The sequence below is a fragment of the Lagenorhynchus albirostris genome, chromosome 2, assembly GCF_949774975.1.
Source record: "Lagenorhynchus albirostris chromosome 2, mLagAlb1.1, whole genome shotgun sequence".
Taxonomy (NCBI): domain Eukaryota; kingdom Metazoa; phylum Chordata; class Mammalia; order Artiodactyla; family Delphinidae; genus Lagenorhynchus; species Lagenorhynchus albirostris.
Window position 1 is genome coordinate 96,618,732 of NC_083096.1, and position 18,658 is coordinate 96,637,389.

General features: G+C 36.6%; 1 protein-coding gene across 3 annotated transcripts in view; it reads left to right on the forward strand.

Moving 5' to 3' along the window:
* The window catches only part of OLFM3 (olfactomedin 3), a 52,345-nt gene extending 34,424 nt beyond the window's left edge, over positions 1 to 17,921 (forward strand). For all 3 annotated transcript variants that reach the window (XM_060142443.1, XM_060142445.1, XM_060142444.1), the window contains 2 exons: positions 16,043 to 16,149; positions 17,244 to 17,921. In XM_060142443.1, coding sequence (XP_059998426.1) covers positions 16,043 to 16,149; positions 17,244 to 17,921 — 785 coding nt within the window. The remainder of the gene's footprint in view (positions 1 to 16,042; positions 16,150 to 17,243) is intronic.
* The last annotated feature ends 737 nt before the right edge of the window (positions 17,922 to 18,658 follow it).

An 18,658-nucleotide genomic window follows, 5' to 3' on the forward strand; every position in this document is an offset into this window, starting at 1 on the left:
TGAGACCACCCTCCTAGACATCCTGTCCATTCTGGACTAACTGTTCTCAAGGCCTTCTGCACAGCTGTCACTCTGAAACAAGAAATCATATTTTCCTGATTTTCCACTGTCTGTATTTTTGCTTATTTTGCTGCAATATAACCTCAAGTAACTTCTTAAAAAAGAGTGCATTGTAGGTAAACTCTGAAGTTTGCAAGTCAGAATATATCCTTATTCTATCTGCCCCTGATTTTTCTTCCTAAATATAAAGGCACTGATTATTATCTTCAAGCATCCAGTATTGATGGAAAGCCAACGTCAGTCTTGTTCTTGTCTGCATGTGTCCAGGTCACACATTTTCTGTGAAAAGGTCCAATTTCTTCACTTCATTCAGTACCTTCTAAAATTTCACAGTAATTTTTTTAGGAGTAATTATTTTTTCATTTATTATGGTATAGACTTTTATTCCAAATATTTAGGTTTTGTATCTGGGGAAATTCCATGAATAATTTCTTTGATAATTTTCTTTACTCTTTTTCTCCTCTCATTCTAGAAAGCTGCTTTTCAGATGTTGGAGCTTCTGGATCAATCCTATATGCATCCATATATTTTGTCTTATTTTCATTTTTATCTTTTTCTTTTAATTTGGGGGATAACTCTTTTTATCTTCCAACCTATTATTTTTAAAAATAAAATCGTATCTTAAATTTCCAGTAGATCTTTTGTGTTTTTCTTTCACAGTATATAGTCTACAATATACAAATCTCTTTAAAGACCCTAGGATTTCTTCTGCTCTCTGAATTCTCTTTTTATGGTGGTCTGGTTTTTCTGCACATTTATGTTGGTCATTCTTATTGTAAGCTTTTCAAAAACATATGCTAATCGTTGGTTAACCACTGATTTTTTAAAAGATCTGAACAATAAATCTGCTTGGAAATTCTGTATTTAGGTAGGAATGGACACTTCATTCCATGGTGAGTAGGCAAGGAAACTACCAATGTCAGAATGCAAGAACCTTTGTTCAGGAGCTCCAATGCTTTCATAAGTTGGCCTAAGTCTCATCAGGCAGTTAACGCAGTTTTGTAGATTTTTTAAACTGCTTTCTGGGGTCCCACATCAAGGATGAATATGGTATCAATTGCTCTTAAGCAATTCTTTCAGTGGTGTTCTTGTTTTCCGGGTCCTATCTCACTTGCGACATCCTTTATACTCATGTTTCTGAATCCCTAACTTTTTAAACAATTTTTTGTTATAAAAGTTTCAGGGGTACAGCATTATAATTCAACATCTTTATATACTACAAAGTGATCATCACCACAAGTCTAGTTATCATCAATCACCAAACAGTTGACCCCCTTCACTTATTTCCCCCTACCGTAAACTCTTCCCCTCTGGGAGACACTATCTGATCTCTGTATCTATCAGTTTTCTTTTGTGTTATTTTGTTCATTTGTTTCATTTTTTAGATTCCACATATGAGTGAAATCATAAGGTATTCATCATTCTCTGTCTGAATTTTTCACGTGGCATAATACCTTCAAGGTCCATCCACATTGTCATAAATGACAGAGTTTCTTTTTTATGGCTATGTAGTATTCCACTGTGCATACTTCTTTATCCATTCATCCACTGATGGACAATTAGGTTGTTTTCATATAATGGATATTGTAAATAATACTGCAATGAACATAGGGGTGCATGTATCTTTTCAAATTAGTGTTTTCATGCTCTTTGGATAAATACCCAGATGTAGAATAGCTGAGTCATATGGTAATACTATTCTTATTCTTTTGAGAAATCACTATACTATTTTCCATAGTGAGTGCACCAATTTAGTCCCACCAACAATGTAAATATGTTCCCTTACCTTCATATTCTCTCCAACATCAGTTATTTCTTATCTTTTCAATAATAGTCATTCTAACAGGCATAAGTTGATATCTCACTGTGGCTTTCATTTGCATTTCCCTAATAATTAATGATGTTGAACATCTTTTCATATGCCTATCGGCCATCTGTATATTTTCTTTGGCAAACTGTCTATTCAGATCCTCTGCCCATTTTTAATCAGCTTGTTTTTTGTTGTTGAGCTGTATGAATTTTTATATGTTTTGGATATTTTTTATATGTTTTGGATATTAACTCCTTATCAGATAGATGATTTGCAAATATCTTCTCCCATTCAGCAGGTTGCCTTTTTGATTTTTTGTTTTTTATTTTGTGGTACGCGGGCCTCTCACTGTTGTGGCCTTTCCTGTTGCGGAGCACAGGCTTCGGATGTGCAGGCTCAGCGGCCATGGCTCACAGGCCTAGCCGCTCCACGGCATGTGGGATCTTCCCGGACTGGGGCACGAACCCGTGTCCCCTGCATTGGCAGGCGGACTCTCAACCACTGCACCACCAGGGAAGCCCTGCCTTTTGGTTTTGATGATGGCTTCCATGCTGTGCAGAAGCTTCTTAGTTTGATGTAGTCTCATTAGCTTATTTTTGCTTTTGTTTCCCTTGCCTTTGGAGTCAGAGTCACAAAAACACTGCTAAGACCAATAGCAATGAGGTTACCACCTACAGTTTTTCCTAGAAATTTAATGGTTTCAGGTCTTACATTTAAGTCTTTAAACCATTTTGAGTTCATTTTTGTGTATGATGTAAGATAGTGGTCTAGTTTCATTTTTTTGCATATGGCTGGCCAGTTTTCCTAACACCATTTATTGAAGACTATTCTTTCTCCACTGTATGTTCTTTGCTCCTATGCTGTTAATTAATTTTTCATATATGTGTGAATTTATTTCTGGGCTCTCAACTCTGTTCCATTGATCTGTGTGCGTGTGTTTCATGACAATACCATAATGTTTTGATTATAACAGCTTTGTAGTATAGTTTAAAATCAGTGAGCGTGACACCTCCATTTTTATTCTTCTTTCTCAAAATTGTTTTGGCTATTGAGGATCTGTTTGATTTTGTACACATTTTAGAATTATTTGTTCTAGTTCTATGAAATATGCCATTGGAGTTTTGATAGGGGTTTGCACTGAATCTGTAGATTGCTTTGGGTAGTATGGACATTTTAATAACTATACTAACTCTTCCAATCCTTGATCATGGAATATCTTTCAGTTATTTGTGTCTTCTTCAATTTCTTTCATCAGTGTCTTACAGTTTTCAGTGTGCAGCTTGTTCACCTCTTTGGTTAAATTCATTTCTAGGTATTTTATTCTTTCTAATGCAAATGTAAAAGGGATTTTTTTTTAATTTCTTTTTTCTGATAGTTCTCTATTAGCATAAGGAAATGTCACAAATTTCTGTATATTGATTTTGTATCCTGCAACATTAATGAATTTATTTATCCATTCTAACAGTTTTTCTCTTTTTTTTTGGTGGAGTCTTTAGGATTTACTCTATACAGTAGTGTGTCATCTGAAAACTGTGACAGTTTTACTTCTTTCTTTTTGATTTAGCTGTCTTTTATTTTTTCTTCCTAATTGCTGGGGTTAGGACTTCCAATACTATGTTTAATAGAAGTGGTAATAGTGGGCATCCTTGTCTTGTTCCTGATTTGAGAGGAAAAGCTTTCAGATTACCATTGAGTATGGTGTTAGCTGTGGGTTTGTCATATATGACCTTTATTATGTGGAGGTATGTTCCCTTTATAATCACTTTATTGAGAGTTTTTATCATAAATGGCTGTTGGATTTTGTCAAAAGATTTTTCTGCATCTATTAAGATGATCATACAATTTTTATGCTTCATTTTGTTAATGTGATGTATCACATTAATTGATTTGTGGATGTTGATCCATCCTTGCATCCCTGAAATAAATCCTGCTTAATCATGGTGTATAATCCTCTTAATGTATTATTGGATTCAGTTTGCTAATATTGTGTTAGGGATTTTTACATCTATGTTCATCAAGGATATTGGCCTGTAATCTTCTTTTTTGTGTTGTCCCTGTCTGGCTTTGGTATCCGACATGTTGGCTTTGTAAAACATGTTTGGAAGATTTCTCTCCTCCTCAGTTTTTTGGAAGAGTTTGACAAGGATAGGTATTAAATCTTCTTTGAATGTTTTGTAGAATTTTCAAGTGAAGCTGTCTGGTTCTGGGCTTTTGTTTGTTGAGAGCTTTTTGATTACAGTTTCAACCTCCTTAGTAGTAATCTTTGATTCAGATTTTCTATTTCTTCATAACTCAGTCTTGAAAAACTTGTATGTTTCCAGGGATGTATCCATTTCCTCCAGGTTATCCAATTTTTTGGCATATAACTGTTTGTAGTAGTCTCTTACGATCCTCTGTATTTCTATGGTATCAGTTGTAATTTCTCCTCTTTGATTTCTGATTTTATTTATTTGAGCCCTCTCTTTTTCTCCTGGTTAGTCTAGCTAAAGGTTTGCTGGTTCTGTCTTTTCAAATAACCGGCTCTTAGTTTCATTGATCTTTTCTATTATTTTTTTAGACTCCATTTATTTCTACTTTGATCTTTATCATTTCCTTCATCCTACTAATTTTGAGCTTCATTTGTTCTTCTTTTTCTAGTTCCTTTAGGTGTCAAATCAGATTGCTTACTTGTGATTTTTCTTGTTTCTTGAGGTAGGCCTGATTGCTATGAACTTTCCCCTTAGAACCACTTTTGCTGCATCTCACAGATTTTGGTGTGTCATATTTCTATTCTCATTTGTCTCTAGGTATTTTCCGATTTCACCATTAATTTCCTCAATAACAAACTGGTTATTCAGAAGTATGCTGTTGTTACTTCATGATTATTTCCCCTTTTTATCTTCTGATTGATTTCTAGCTTCACACTATTGTGGTCAGAGAAGATGTTTCACGTGATTTCACTCTTCTTGAATTGATTGACACTTGTTTTGTGACCTAACATGTGATCTATCCTGGAGAATGTCCCATATTCACTTGAGAAGAAGGTGTAGTCTGATGCTTTTGAATAGAATGTTTGGATATTTCTATTAAACCTATCTGGTCTAATGTGTCATTTTAGTCCAACATTTCCTTATTGATTTTTGTGTCTGTAATGGATTTTTGTATCCATTACTGTAAATGGGGATTAAAGTTCCCTACTATTATTGTATTGCTTTCAATTTTTCCCTTTAAGCCCATTAATATTTGTTTTATATATCTAGGAGCTCCTCTGTTGGGTGGCTATACATTTATAAATGTTATATTTTCTTGTTAGATTTACCGTTATCATTATGTATTGCCCTTCTTTGTCTTTTATTACAGTTTTTGGTTTAAAGTCTATTTTGTCTGATATGAGTATGACTAATATGGCATTCTTTTCATTTCCATTTGTACAAAATATTTTTTCCATCCCTTCACTTTGTGTGTGTCCTTACTTCTGAAGTGAGCCTCTTGTAGACAGCATATAGATGGGTCTTGCTTTTTTATCCTTTCAGCCACTCTATGTCTTTTGATTGGCAAATTTAGTATATTTACATTTAAAGTAATTAATGACAGGTGTGTACTTACTGCCATTTTGTACACTGTTTCTGGATTTTCTTGTGCTTCCTCTCTGTTCCTTTCTCTCTTTCTCTCTTTCCTTCCTACCTCCTTCTTTCCTTCTTATCTTTAGCGTTATGTTTAAATTCCTTTCTCATTTTCCTTTTTGTATTTACTGTTAAGTTTTTTCTTTGTGATTACCTTGTGGTTCTCATAAAAACATAGTATGTTAATAGCTGTCTTTCTTCAGGTGGCAGCAACTTAAATTTGAACATATTCCAAATCTTTATTTTTTCACACTCATGCTCCCTCATATTTTATACCTCTAATGACACATTTTACTCCTTTAACATCTGCTTATCTAAGAAATTCTTGATCTCTCCTTTAAATCTGAATGATAATCTTGTTGGTTAGAGAATTCTTGGTTGAAAGGTTTCTTTCCTTTTAGCATTTTGAATATGTAATGCCCCTCCCTTCTGGCCTGTACAGTTTCTGCTGAAAAATCTTCTCATAGACTTAAGGGATTTCCCTTGTAGGCAACAAGTTGTTTTTCTCTTGCTGCTTTTAGAATTCTCTCTTATGCTTAACTTTTACCATTTTAATTATGTGTTTTGGTGTATCTTTGGGTTCATCTTATTTGGAACTCTCTGGGCTTCCTGGAACTGGATGCCTGTTCCATTTCTCAGATTAGGAAATTTTCAGCCACTCTTTCTTCAAATAATTTTTCTGACCCTTTCTCTTGCTTCCTCTTCTGAGATGCCTATAATGGAAATGTTTTCCCACTTGATATTGTCCCAAAGGTCCCTTACAGTAACTACACTTTTTAAAATGGTTTATTCATTTTGCTGCTCTGTCTGGGTGAGTTTCATTGTTTTGTCTTCCAGTTCATTGATTCATTCTTATTCCTTAACTGGTTTGCTGTTGAACCCTTCTAGGTTATTTTTTTGTTTCAGTTGTAACTTCTGTTTGGTACTTTTCTTATGCTTCCTCTCTCTTTGATGAAGTTCTCACTGTGTTCATCTATTCTTCTCCAAAGTTCAGTAAGCATTTTTATGACTATTAATTTGAACATTTTATCAGGTAGATTGCTTACATTCATTTCATTTAGTTCTTTCCCTGAGACTCTGTCTTGTTCTATTAGAACATGTTCCTCTATCTCATTGTGCCCAAATCTCTGTATGTGTTTCTATGTATTAGGTAAATAAGCTATTTCTCCTAGTCTTGAAGGAGTGACCCTATCTAGCACATGTCCTCAGGGGTTCAGAGGCACAATCCTGCCTGGCCACCAGAGCTAGGCACTTCACTTGTGTCCCCTATTTGGGCTGCATGCACCCCACTATCATTGTGGGTTTGACCTGCTAGTGGACAGGGCTGCTTGTTGAAACAGCTGTGGCACCTGGCCATAGCTGCTTCTATGTACTGGTTGGTGGGGCTAGGACTTAGAACACCTATGGACCCAGCCACAGCTGCTGCAAGGCACAGGTTAACAGAGATATTACTTGGTCAGCCATAAGGCCTAGCCAAGGCACAGGGGTGGGTGGGGGTTTCAGAGGGATGTATCCACTGGCACTAACAGGTTAGAGGAAGAATGGTAAAATGGCAACCACCAGCACAGGCATTAACAAGGTAGCCTGAGGCTGCAAAATTGCTCCCAGCAGTGTCTCGGTCTCCAAGTAGTATCCCAATTGCTTTCTACCTCTCCAGAAGATACTTAAAAATTAGGAAGTGGGTCCCCTTCACCTTTGGTTCACAAGCTTTTCACGGTGGTGCTTGGTTTTTCCCTCAGCAAGAGGCCCCATCTGCCTTATCTACCCATTTCAATGCTGCCCTTTTACCACTGGTTGTGGAGGCTCTGTTCATCCAGCTTTCAAGTCCCTTACCAAGGGAATTATTCCGTATGTAGTTGTACATTTGCTGTATCCATGGGAGAAGTTGAGTTCAGGATCTCCCTACACTGCTATTTTGAACCCTCTTAGATCCGAAGTCCCTTTTTTTTAAATTTATTGTTTCTTATTCTTATTAGTCATTCATTTTATACACATCAGTGTATATATGTCAAGCCCAATCTCCCAAAATATCAAAACACCACCCCCACCCACCGCCACTCTCCCCCTTTACTGTCCATACATTTGTTCTCTACATCTGCGTCTCAATTTCTGTGCTGCAAACCGGTTCATCTGTACCATTTTTCTAGGTTCCAAATAAATGCGTTAATATACGATATTTGTTTTTCTCTTCCTGACTTACTTCACTCTGTATGACAGTCTCTAGATCCATCCACGTCTCTACAAATGACCCAGTTTTGTTCCTTTTTATGGCTGAGTAATATTCCATTATATATATATACCACAACTTCGTTATCCATTTGTCTGTCGATGGGCATTTAGGTTGCTTCCATGACCTGGCTATTCTAAATAGTGCTGCAATGAATACTGGGGTGCATGTGTCTTTTTGAATTACAGTTATCTCTGGGTATATGCCCAGTAGTGGGACTGCTGGGTCATATGATAATTCTATTTTTGGTTTTTTTAAGGAACCTCCATACTGTTCTCCATAGTGGCTGTATCAATTTACATTCCCACCAACAATGCAAGAGGCTTCCCTTTTCTCCACACCCTCTCCAGCATTTGTTGTTTGTAGATTTTCTGATGATGCCCATTCTAACTGGTGTAAGGTGATACCTCATTGTAGTTTTGATTTGCACTTCTCTAATAATTAGTGATGTTGAGCAGCTTTTCATGTGCTTCTTGGCCATCTGTATATCTTCTTTAGAGAAATGTCTATTTAGGTCTTCTGCCCATTTTTGGATTGAGTTGTTAGTTTTTTTAATATTGAGCTGCATGAGCTGTTTACATATTTTGGAGATTAATCCTTTGTCCGTTGATTCGTTGGCAAATGTTTCCTCCCATTCTGAGGGGTGTCTTTTCGTCTTCTTTATGGTTTCCTTCACTGTGCAAACGCTTTTAAGTTTCATTAGGTCCCATTTGTGTATTTTTGTTTTTATTGCCATTACTCTAGGAGGTGGATCCAAAAAGATCTTGCTGTGATTTATGTCAAAGAGTGTTTTTCCTATGTTTTCCTCTAAGAGCTTTATAGTGTCTGGTCTTACGTTTAGGTCTTTAATCCATTTTGAGTTTATTTTTGAGTATGGTGCTAAGGAGTGTTCTAACTTCATTCTTTTGCATGTAGCTGTCCAGTTTTCCCAGCACCACTTATTGAAGAGGCTGTCTTTTCTCCATTGTATATCCTTGCCTCCTTTGTCGTAGATTAGTTGATCATAGGTGTGTGGGTTTATCGCTGGGCTTTCTATCTTGTTCCATTGATCTATCTTTCTGATTTTGTGCCAGTACCATATTGTCTTGATTACTGTAGCTTTGTAGTATAGTCTGAAGTCAGGGAGTCTGATTCCCCCAGCTCCGCTTTTCCCCCTCAACATTGCTTTGACTATTCGGTGTCTTTTGTGTCTCCATACAAATTTTAAGATTTTTTTTCTAGTTCTGTAAAAAAATGCCATTGGTAATTTGATAGGAATTGCACTGAATCTGTAGATTGCTTTGGGTAATATAGTCATTTTCATAATATTGATTCTTCCAATCCAAGAACATGGTATATCTCTCCATTTGTTGGTATCATCATTAATTTCTTTCATCAGTGTCTTATAGTTTTCTGCATACAGGTCTTTTGTCTCCATAGGTAGGTTTATTCCTAGGTATTTTATTCTCTTTGTTGCAATGGTAAATGGGAGTGTTTCCGTAGTCTCTCTTTCAGATTTTTCATCATTAGTATACAGGAAAGCAAGAGATTTCAGTGCATTAATTTTGTACCCTGCAACTTTACCAAATTAACTGAGTAGCTCTAGCAGTTTTGTGGTGGCATCTTTAGGATTCTCTATGCATAGTATCATGTGATCTGCAAAGAGTGACAGTTTTACTTCTTCTTTTCCAATTTGTATTCCTTTTATTTCTTTTTCTTCTCTGATTGCCATGGCTAGGACTTCCAAATCTGTGTTGAATAATAAGGTGAGAGTGGACATCCTTGTCTTGTTCCTGATCTTAGTGGAAATGCTTTCAGTTTTTTACCAATGAGAATGATGTTTGCTGTGGGTTTGTCATACATGCCCTTTATTATGTTGAGGGAGGTTCTCTCTATGCCCACTTTCTGGAGAGCTTTTATCATAAATAGGTGTTGAATTTTGTAAAAAGCTTCTTCTGCACCTACTGAGATGATCATATGGTTTCTCTTCTTCAATTTGTTAATATGGTATATCACACTGATTGATTTGTGTACACTGAAGACTCCTTGCATCCCTGGGATACATCCCACTTTATCATGGTGTATGATCCTTTTAATGTGTTGTTCAATTCTGTTTGCATCTATATTCATAAGTGATATTGGTCTGTAGTTTTTTTGTAGTATCTTTGTCTAGTTTTGGTATCAGGGTGATGGTGGCCTCACAGAATGAGTTTGGGAGTGTTACTTCCTCTGCAATTTTTTGGAAGAGTTTGAGAAGGATGGGTGTTAGCTCTTCTCTAAATGTTTGATAGAATTCACCTGTGAAGCCATTTGGTCCTGGACTTTTGTTCACTGGAAGATTTTTAATCACAGTTTCAATTTCATTACTTGTGTTTGGTCTGTTCATATTTTCTATTTCTTCCTGGTTCAGTCTTGGAAGGTTATACCTTTCTAAGAATTCGTTCATTTCTTCCAGGTTGTCCATTTTATTGGCAAAGAGTTGCTTGTAGTAGTCTCTTAGGATGCTTTGTATTTCTGCAGTGTCTGTTGTAACTTCTTTTTCATTCCGAATTGTACTGATCTGAGTACTCTCACTCTTTTTCTTGATGAGTTTGGCTAATGGTTTATCAATTTTGTTTGTGTTCTCAAAGAACCAGCTTTTAGTTTTATTGATCTTTGCTACTGCTTTCTTTGTTTCTATTTCATTTATTTCTGCTGTGATCTTTATGATTTCCTTCCTTCTGCTAATTTTGGGTTTTGTTTGTTCTTCTTTCTCTAGTTCCCTTAGGTGTAAGGTTAGATTGTTTATTTGAGATTTTTCTTTTTTATTGAGGTAGGCTTGTATAGCTATAAACTTCCCTCTTAGAACTGCTTTTGCTGCCTCCCATAGGTTTTGGATCATCGTGTTTTCATTGTCATTTGTCTCTAGGCATTTTCTGATTTCCTCTTTGATTTCTTCAGTGATGTCTTGGTTATTTAGTAATGTGTTTTTTAGCCTCCATATGTTTGTGCTTTTTATGTGTTTTTCCCTGTAATTCATTTCTAATCTCATAGCGTTGTGGTCAGAAAAGATGCTTGGTATGATTTCAATTTTCTTATATTAACTGAGGCTTGATTTGTGACCCAAGATATGATCTATCCTAGAGAATGTTCTGTGCGCAGTTGAGAAGAAAGTGTAATCTGCTGTTTTTGGATGGACTGTCGTACAAATCTCAATTAAATCTATCTGGTCTATTGTGTCATTTAAAGCTTCTGTTTCTTCATTAATTTTCTCTTTGGATGATCTGTCCATTGGTGTAAGTGAGGTGTTAAAAGTCCCCCACTATTATTGTGTTACTGGCAATTTCCTCTTTTATAGCTGTTAGCAGTTGCCTTATGTATTGAGGTGCTCCTATGTTGGGTGCATACATATTTATAATTGCTATATCTTCTTCTTGGATTGATTCCTTGATCATTATGTAGTGTCCTTCCTTGTCTCTTGTAACATTCTTTATTTTAAAGTCTATTTTATCCGATATGAGTATTGCTACTCCAGCTTTCTTTTGATTTCCTTTTGCATGGATTATCTTTTTTCCATGCCCTCACTTTCAGTCTGTATGTGTCCCTAGGTCTGAAGTGGGTCTCTTGTAGACAGCATATAGATGGGTCTTGTTTTTGTATCCATTCAGCAAGCCTGTGTCTTTTGGTTGGAGCATTTAATCCATTCATGCATAACGTAATTATCGAAATGTATGTTCCTATGACCATTTTCTTAGTTTTGGGTTTGCTTTTGTAGATCCTTTTCTTCTCTTGCATTTCCCACTTAGAGAAATTCCTTTAGCATTTGTTGTAGAGCTGGTTTTTTGGTGCTGAATTCCCTTAGCTTTTGCTTGTCTGTAAAGCTTTTGATTTCTCCATTGAATCTGAATGAGTTCCTTGCTGTGTAGAGTAATCTTGATTGTAGGTTCTTCCCTTTCATCACTTTAAGTATATCATGCCACTCCCTTCTGGCTTGTAGAGTTTCTGCTGAGAAATCAGTTGTTAACCTTATAGGAGTTTCCTTGTATGTTATTTGTCATTTTACCCTTGCCGCTTTCAATAAATTTTTTTTTGTTTAATTTTTGCCAATTTGATTACCATGTGTCTTGGCATGTTTCTCCTTAGGTTTATCCTGTATGGGACTCTCTGTGTTTCCTGGACTTGGGTGGATATTTCCTTTCCCATGTTAGGGAAGTTTTCGAGTATAATCTCTTCAAATGTTTTCTCTGGTCCTTTCTCTCTCTCTTCTCCTTCTGGTACCCTTATACTGCGAATGTTGTTGTGTTTAATTTTGTCCCAGATGTCTCTTAGGCTGTCTTCATTTCTTTTCATTCTTTTTTTCCTATTCTGTTCTGCAGCAGTGAATTCCACCATTCTGTCTTCCAGGTCACTTATCTGTTCTTCTGCCTCAGTTATTCTGCTACTGATTCCTTCTAGTGTAATTTTCATTTCAGTTATTGTATTGTTCATCTCTGTTTTTTTGTACTTTAATTCTTCTAAGTCTTTGTTAAACATTTCTTGCATCTTGTCGATCTTTGCCTCCATTCTTTTTCCAAGGTCCTGGATCATCTTCACTATCATTATCCTGAATTGTTTTTCTGGATGGTTGCCTATCTCCATTTCATTTAGTTGTTCTTCTTAGGTTTTATCTTGTTCCTTCATCTGGTACATAGCCCTCTGCCTTTTCATCTTGTCTATCTTTCTGTGAATGTGGTTTTTGTTCCACAGGCTACAGGACTGTAGTTCTTCTTGCTTCTGCTGTCTGCCCTCTGGTGGATGAGGCTATCTAAGAGGCTTGTGCAAGTTTCCTGATGGGAGGGACTGGTGGTGGGTAGAGCTGGCTGTTGCTCTGGTGGGCAGAGCCCAGTAAAACTTTAATCCACTTGACTGCTGATGGGTGGGATTGGGTTCCCTCCCTGTTGGTTGTTTGGCCTGAGGCAACCCAACACTGGAGCCTACCCAGGCTCTTTGGTGGGGCTAATGGCAGACTCTGGGAGGGCTCATGCCAAGGAGTACTTCCCAAAACTTCTGCTGCCAGTGTCCTTGTCCTCACTGTGTGCCAGAGCCACCCCCCACTTTTTCAGGAGACCCTCCAACACTAGCAGGTAGGTCTGGTTCAGTGTCCCCTGGGGTCACTGCTCCTTCCCCTGGGTCCCGATGTGCACATTACTTTGTGTGTGCCCTCCTAGAGTCTCTGTTTTCCCCAGTCCTGTTGTTCTGCAATCAAATCCCGCTGCCTTCTAATTCTGATTCTCTAGGAATTCCTCCTCCCATTGCAGGACCCCCAGGTTGGGAATCCTGACGTGGGGCTCACAACCTTCACTCTAGTGGGTGGACTTCTGTGGTATAAGTGTTCTCCAGTTTGTGAGTCACCCAGTTATGGGATTTGATTTTATTGTGAATGTGCCCCTCCTACAGTCTCATTGTGGCTTCTCCTTTGTCTTTGGATGTGGGGTATCTTTTCTGGTGAGTTCCAGTGTCCTCCCGTCGATGACTGTTCAGCAGTTAGTTGTGATTCTGGTGTTCTCGCAAGAGGGAGTGAGGTCACATCCTTCTACTCCACCATCTTCAAAGACGATTTTAATAAAAATGATCTAGGACAACTTTAAGCATCCTAGTATATCAGGAACCCTTGCAACTTCTACAGGCTTCTTTCCTCCACACTGTTTCCAGACAAGGCTGTGTGCCCTCTAAGGAGCTGCTTCCATATATAGTCCTCAACTATATTATGTTAAAAGACAAAGGTTCCTCCCATTAGGTTAAAAAATCCAACTATAAAATCCACCTATGCTCCACTTATAGAAAACATATCTCCCAAGGCTCCAGGAAAGATTCATAATATATATGGTAAATCCTTTTATCAGTTTTCCTACCACGTGTGTGTCATGGCGAGGTGTCCCTTTCTTCTCTTCAAGGCAGAGCAGCTCCATCCTCAGCTCTTATCTCCTATGCTTAGACACTAGTGCATTTTATTTCATCCTACACCTTTAATTACCACTCTCCATCACTTTTTGCCTTCCAGAAATTTGTTAAAAATTTCTTCTCTGGGCTTCCCTTGTGGTGCAGTGAGGTTTCCCTGGTGGTGCAGTGGTTAAGAATCCACCTGCCAATGCAGGGGACACGGATTCGAGCCCTGGTCAAGATCCCACATGTCGCAGAGCAACTAAGCCCGTGCACCGCAACTACTGAGCCTGCACTCTAGAGCCTGCGTGCCACAACTACTGAGCCTGAGTGCTACAACTACTGAAGCCCGCACGCCTAGAGCCCATGCTCTGCAACGAGGAGCCACCACAATGAGAAGCCTGCATGCCACAACAAAAATAGCCCCCGCTCACTGCAACTAAAGAAAGCCTGCACACAGCAACGAGGACCCAATGCAGCCAAAAATAAATAAATAAATAAATTTATTAAAAACGAAAAGTTTATTCTCCACTAATGGCTCTGTACCATTCTCTTTGCTTTGGGTTTTTTCCCCCATGTTTTACTCTTTTACTATCATTTTAATGAGATTTTGCAAAATAAAGGAGATAAAAGCACCATCATCTTAGCCAGTTACTTTTCATATTTTATCTATTTTTGCTATTTGTATTCTGTTCAACAAAAGTATTTATTTTTCATGCATAAGGAAGAAGTCACATATTTTATTTGTGGTGTTTTTTAGGGGGAGCAATATCTTTCTATTTATTTCCATATACTTATAGTTTAAATTTTCATGCACTTACCATTGTGAATTTAGAAATATTTATGTAGGTCATCATTAAAGATATTACTTTCACTTATTTAGTGCATTCAGAGAATATACGCAACTTACATTCTTTCAGGATACATTTATTTTTTTCTAGTTCAAACTGATACTATTTTATTCACATATTGTTCATGTGTTTATACCAAGTTGAGCTAATATATTCTAAATAGGTTTAACTGAAGATCTTGCTATTCAATATAGATAATGACACAAAGACTTCTGATTTGCTCAGTTTAACAGGTCTTAGGAAGTTATAAAGTAATTCCTTTATATAAAATATATAAAGATGCTATCACATCTAGTTTCTTCAAAAAAGAAGAAAAAAATATATTCGGTTTAGGTTTCATGAAAACCTGGAGATTACTAAATGTGTAGTTATCACTGAAGCAATAGCACAAAATATAATGTTATCATTCATCATCTTTCTAACTGCATGGCTTAGTATTCTGCCCGTTACAAATTATTCTTATGATGAACACACATAGAGAAAAATGAGGCAAGATAAGCCCTAAGTTACAATTAGTTTTGTTCTTTATTTGCTTTGGGGATCTGTTCTTTCCCTTCCAAACATACAGGAACTGACAGGCACTAAGTAGAAATTTATCAGTTCTAAGGATAGGCAGAGGAGGATCTAAGAAACATGGGCCATATAGAACAATTTTTTTAAAGTAAAAAAAGAACACAAAGAAAAGAGGAGTACAAATGGATAGGAAATTTTCTTTGTTTAGACCAAAAGTCAACATTTACAGGCAGTCATATTGCCTTTCACAACGTGTACGATAAATCACTTTTAAATTATCCTGTTGTAAAAATCTCACAAAATGCCTGGGTTTCTTTTTGGTTTAGACTTTGGCATTTATGAAGTCCAAGCTTTTCCTAAGATTTTATTCATAGATAGAGTGATAAAAAATATAATTTTTCAAGAAAGTCACTAGTTTTTTATCATGTATTACATCAATTGATACTCTACATCTTTCACTGCATGGGACTACAGGGTATAAGGGCTTGAGTTTTGTGGGGGGTTTTCCCTGTATCTTTAGGGCTGCTCTATCAGGCTTGCACAAGGCATTTACCTTTCAAAACTCTACGTCTTTCAGGTAGATTGTGATTACATTTTTTAAATTATATTCTATAAATATAACTTTCACAGGAGCTGCTCATTTACCAATACAAACTGAAAATCGACTTAACAAGAGTTCTTTCTGGCTTGCATAAGTAGCCCAAAGTCTCAAAGCATGAGCAGAGAGGGTCAGGTGAGGGGAAGCTGATGATCAGGTAAACAGCATCATGGAAAATTTAATTTTGCTGACTTCTTTACTTAGAAGCAGCAGCTGGACTGGTATAATGATAATGACGTTCCTGATTTATCTCTTTCCAGATTGTATAAATAATTTCCCATTTTAAAATTCCACACTTTAGATTTAGAGCACTGAAAAAGCAACTACTCATGGTTCAAATTATAGTTAAATGCATAGCATCCCACATGAATGATCATTTATTCAGAATGTGGTATTAATTCTATTTGCTTTGTTTTAGGATTCCTTTCTTTGCTCTTGGTGTAAGTATGTGTGTTGGAATTATTGCCATGTTCACTCAACATGTTCATGTTACTCTAATTTCAGCATGTGGCAAACTGATGAAAATCACAGGCCCAGTTACAGTCAAGACATCTGGAACCCGATTTGGCGCTTGGATGACAGATCCCTTAGCATCTGAAAAAAATAACAGAGTATGTTGCTTCCTCAAATGCCTTTGCTTAGAATTATGTTTTATTTAAGCTTTATGCCTACTAGACTACCCATTATTTTTCAGGGATATTAGTTTCAACTTGAAAAGTGTTACACTGTTTGCAAATATTTTCAGTTTGATAATATTAACATATCTACAGATACATGGCAAACTTATTTTAGTAAAATGTTCTATCCTATAATTCATCAGTATAGTGAGTCTAATTTTTTATTGGTTATTACTGTTTTATGCTTGAAAAGGGCTAGTTACAAGTATACAAATTTTTCTGTACATTCCTTCTAGAATTTGCTCCTTAGTGTGAAAAAAAAACTAAGTAAGTAAAAAAGCTCAAGAGCTACCCAATTCACTAAACAAGCCAAAATATACCTAGAATCTAGGGGTAATTTTAAAGAAAACAGCATAGAGGGTATTTGGCAATGCCTCTATTATGAAAATCAATATACTAGAGACTTACCATAGCTCCATCTGTGTTCTATTACAGAACTCAGTACACATTAGGATTTTCAAGGGTTACATCCAAGCAAGTTTAGTAGACAAGTTAGTAAAATTATTTCATTAAAAGGTGGTTGTACCTATAAGCTGATCCAATGAACAAGTATTACTAGAAGGTTCTTTGTTATCCATAAAGGAAAAATAAGTTGAATGCTCAAAATTAAGCCATATATTTTTCAGAGCAAGGGATGGAATAAATAAATTTTCTGAACGTGATTTTTTTGCAGTTATTACTAATCAAATTGATCAGGTAAATGAAAAAAGTGATGTGATTTGCATTGATATATGTTTGATTCACTCAGTGATATGCACTGAATGGTAAAAAATTTTTAAAACAACAAAAAAAGAAAGGACAAAAAGCAAATCAACTTCAAGGCAGTACATTTAGTTGTTTCCTTTCCACACAGACCATGTCACTATCTTTGCCAAAGCCTGCAGTACTATCAAACTGCAACAGGTAAGTGGTAAGAGAATCTTCCAGAGCCTGAGAATGACAATATTAATATGTGCTGATTCTGTCTTTATTTTGGAATTCTCAAAAAAGTACAGAATTTAATTACTCCATTTTTTCCTTCTTCCCAGGTTTGGTACATGGACAGTTATACTAACAATAAAATTGTCCGTGAGTACAAATCAATTGCAGACTTTGTCAGCGGGGCCGAATCAAGGACATACAACCTCCCGTTCAAATGGGCAGGAACTAACCATGTTGTCTACAATGGCTCACTCTATTTTAACAAGTATCAGAGTAACATCATCATCAAATACAGCTTTGATATGGGGAGAGTGCTTGCCCAAAGAAGCCTGGAGTATGCTGGTTTTCACAACGTTTACCCTTACACATGGGGTGGGTTCTCTGACATCGACCTAATGGCTGATGAAATCGGGCTGTGGGCTGTGTATGCAACTAACCAGAATGCAGGCAATATTGTCATCAGCCAACTTAACAAAGATACCTTGGAGGTAATGAAGAGCTGGAGCACTGGCTATCCCAAGAGAAGTGCGGGGGAATCCTTCATGATCTGTGGGACACTGTATGTCACCAACTCCCACTTAACTGGAGCCAAGGTGTATTATTCCTATTCCACCAAAACCTCCACATATGAGTACACGGACATTCCCTTTCATAACCAATACTTTCACATATCCATGCTTGACTACAATGCAAGAGATAGAGCTCTTTATGCCTGGAACAATGGTCACCAGGTCCTATTCAATGTCACCCTTTTCCACATCATTAAGACTGAGGATGACACATAAGCAAATGCAATTTGTGTTCATTGATCTAACAGTGTCATCTGTGATAAACTCTATAGGACCCCTTCTGGTTTTTCTTTATAATAACTTTCATCATTTCTCCAAAGCATTTTTTGTTATAAAGTTGGTGTTTCAAAAAACATCTGAGCCTGTATAAACTAACCTGTTGGAAACACATCTTAACTCCTAAATTTACAAGGCCTATCATGTCCTTGTCATGAAAAGCACTAAAATGAGCTTAAGTGGCTAAAGTCATAGTTTTACAAAAGATTAATGATCTGCCTTATGTTAGAGTCAGAGATTAGTGGTGGCTTAAATGCATGAAATGTCTTTTTTTTTTTTTAACTCTGTCATTTTTTTACTGTCTTTTGCTCCACATCAGAAAATATTTTGGTAGAAATTAGGAAAAAAAAAAAGCACTTCCCCCCCATTTATTTCTAAAAACGATTTAAGGATCTTATTTATATGAGAAAATATTATTAATCATTTTGCTGTTATACAGTTCTCTGATGCGGTGCTGTACAGTCATTTTTAAATCTCTTGCTAACATTTTATTGGCAATAGGTATTTCTACCATTGTAACCACCATTGTGCAACTGTATCTCTTCACTTCTGTGAAAGTAAGTAATATTTTTTATAAAATACACTGAAGTTTAATCTCAGTAATCATTATGGGTCACTATTCAAGAGTGGTCAAAAAGAAAGTATCTTCTCAGCTTACCCCTTTACATAAGCATTAT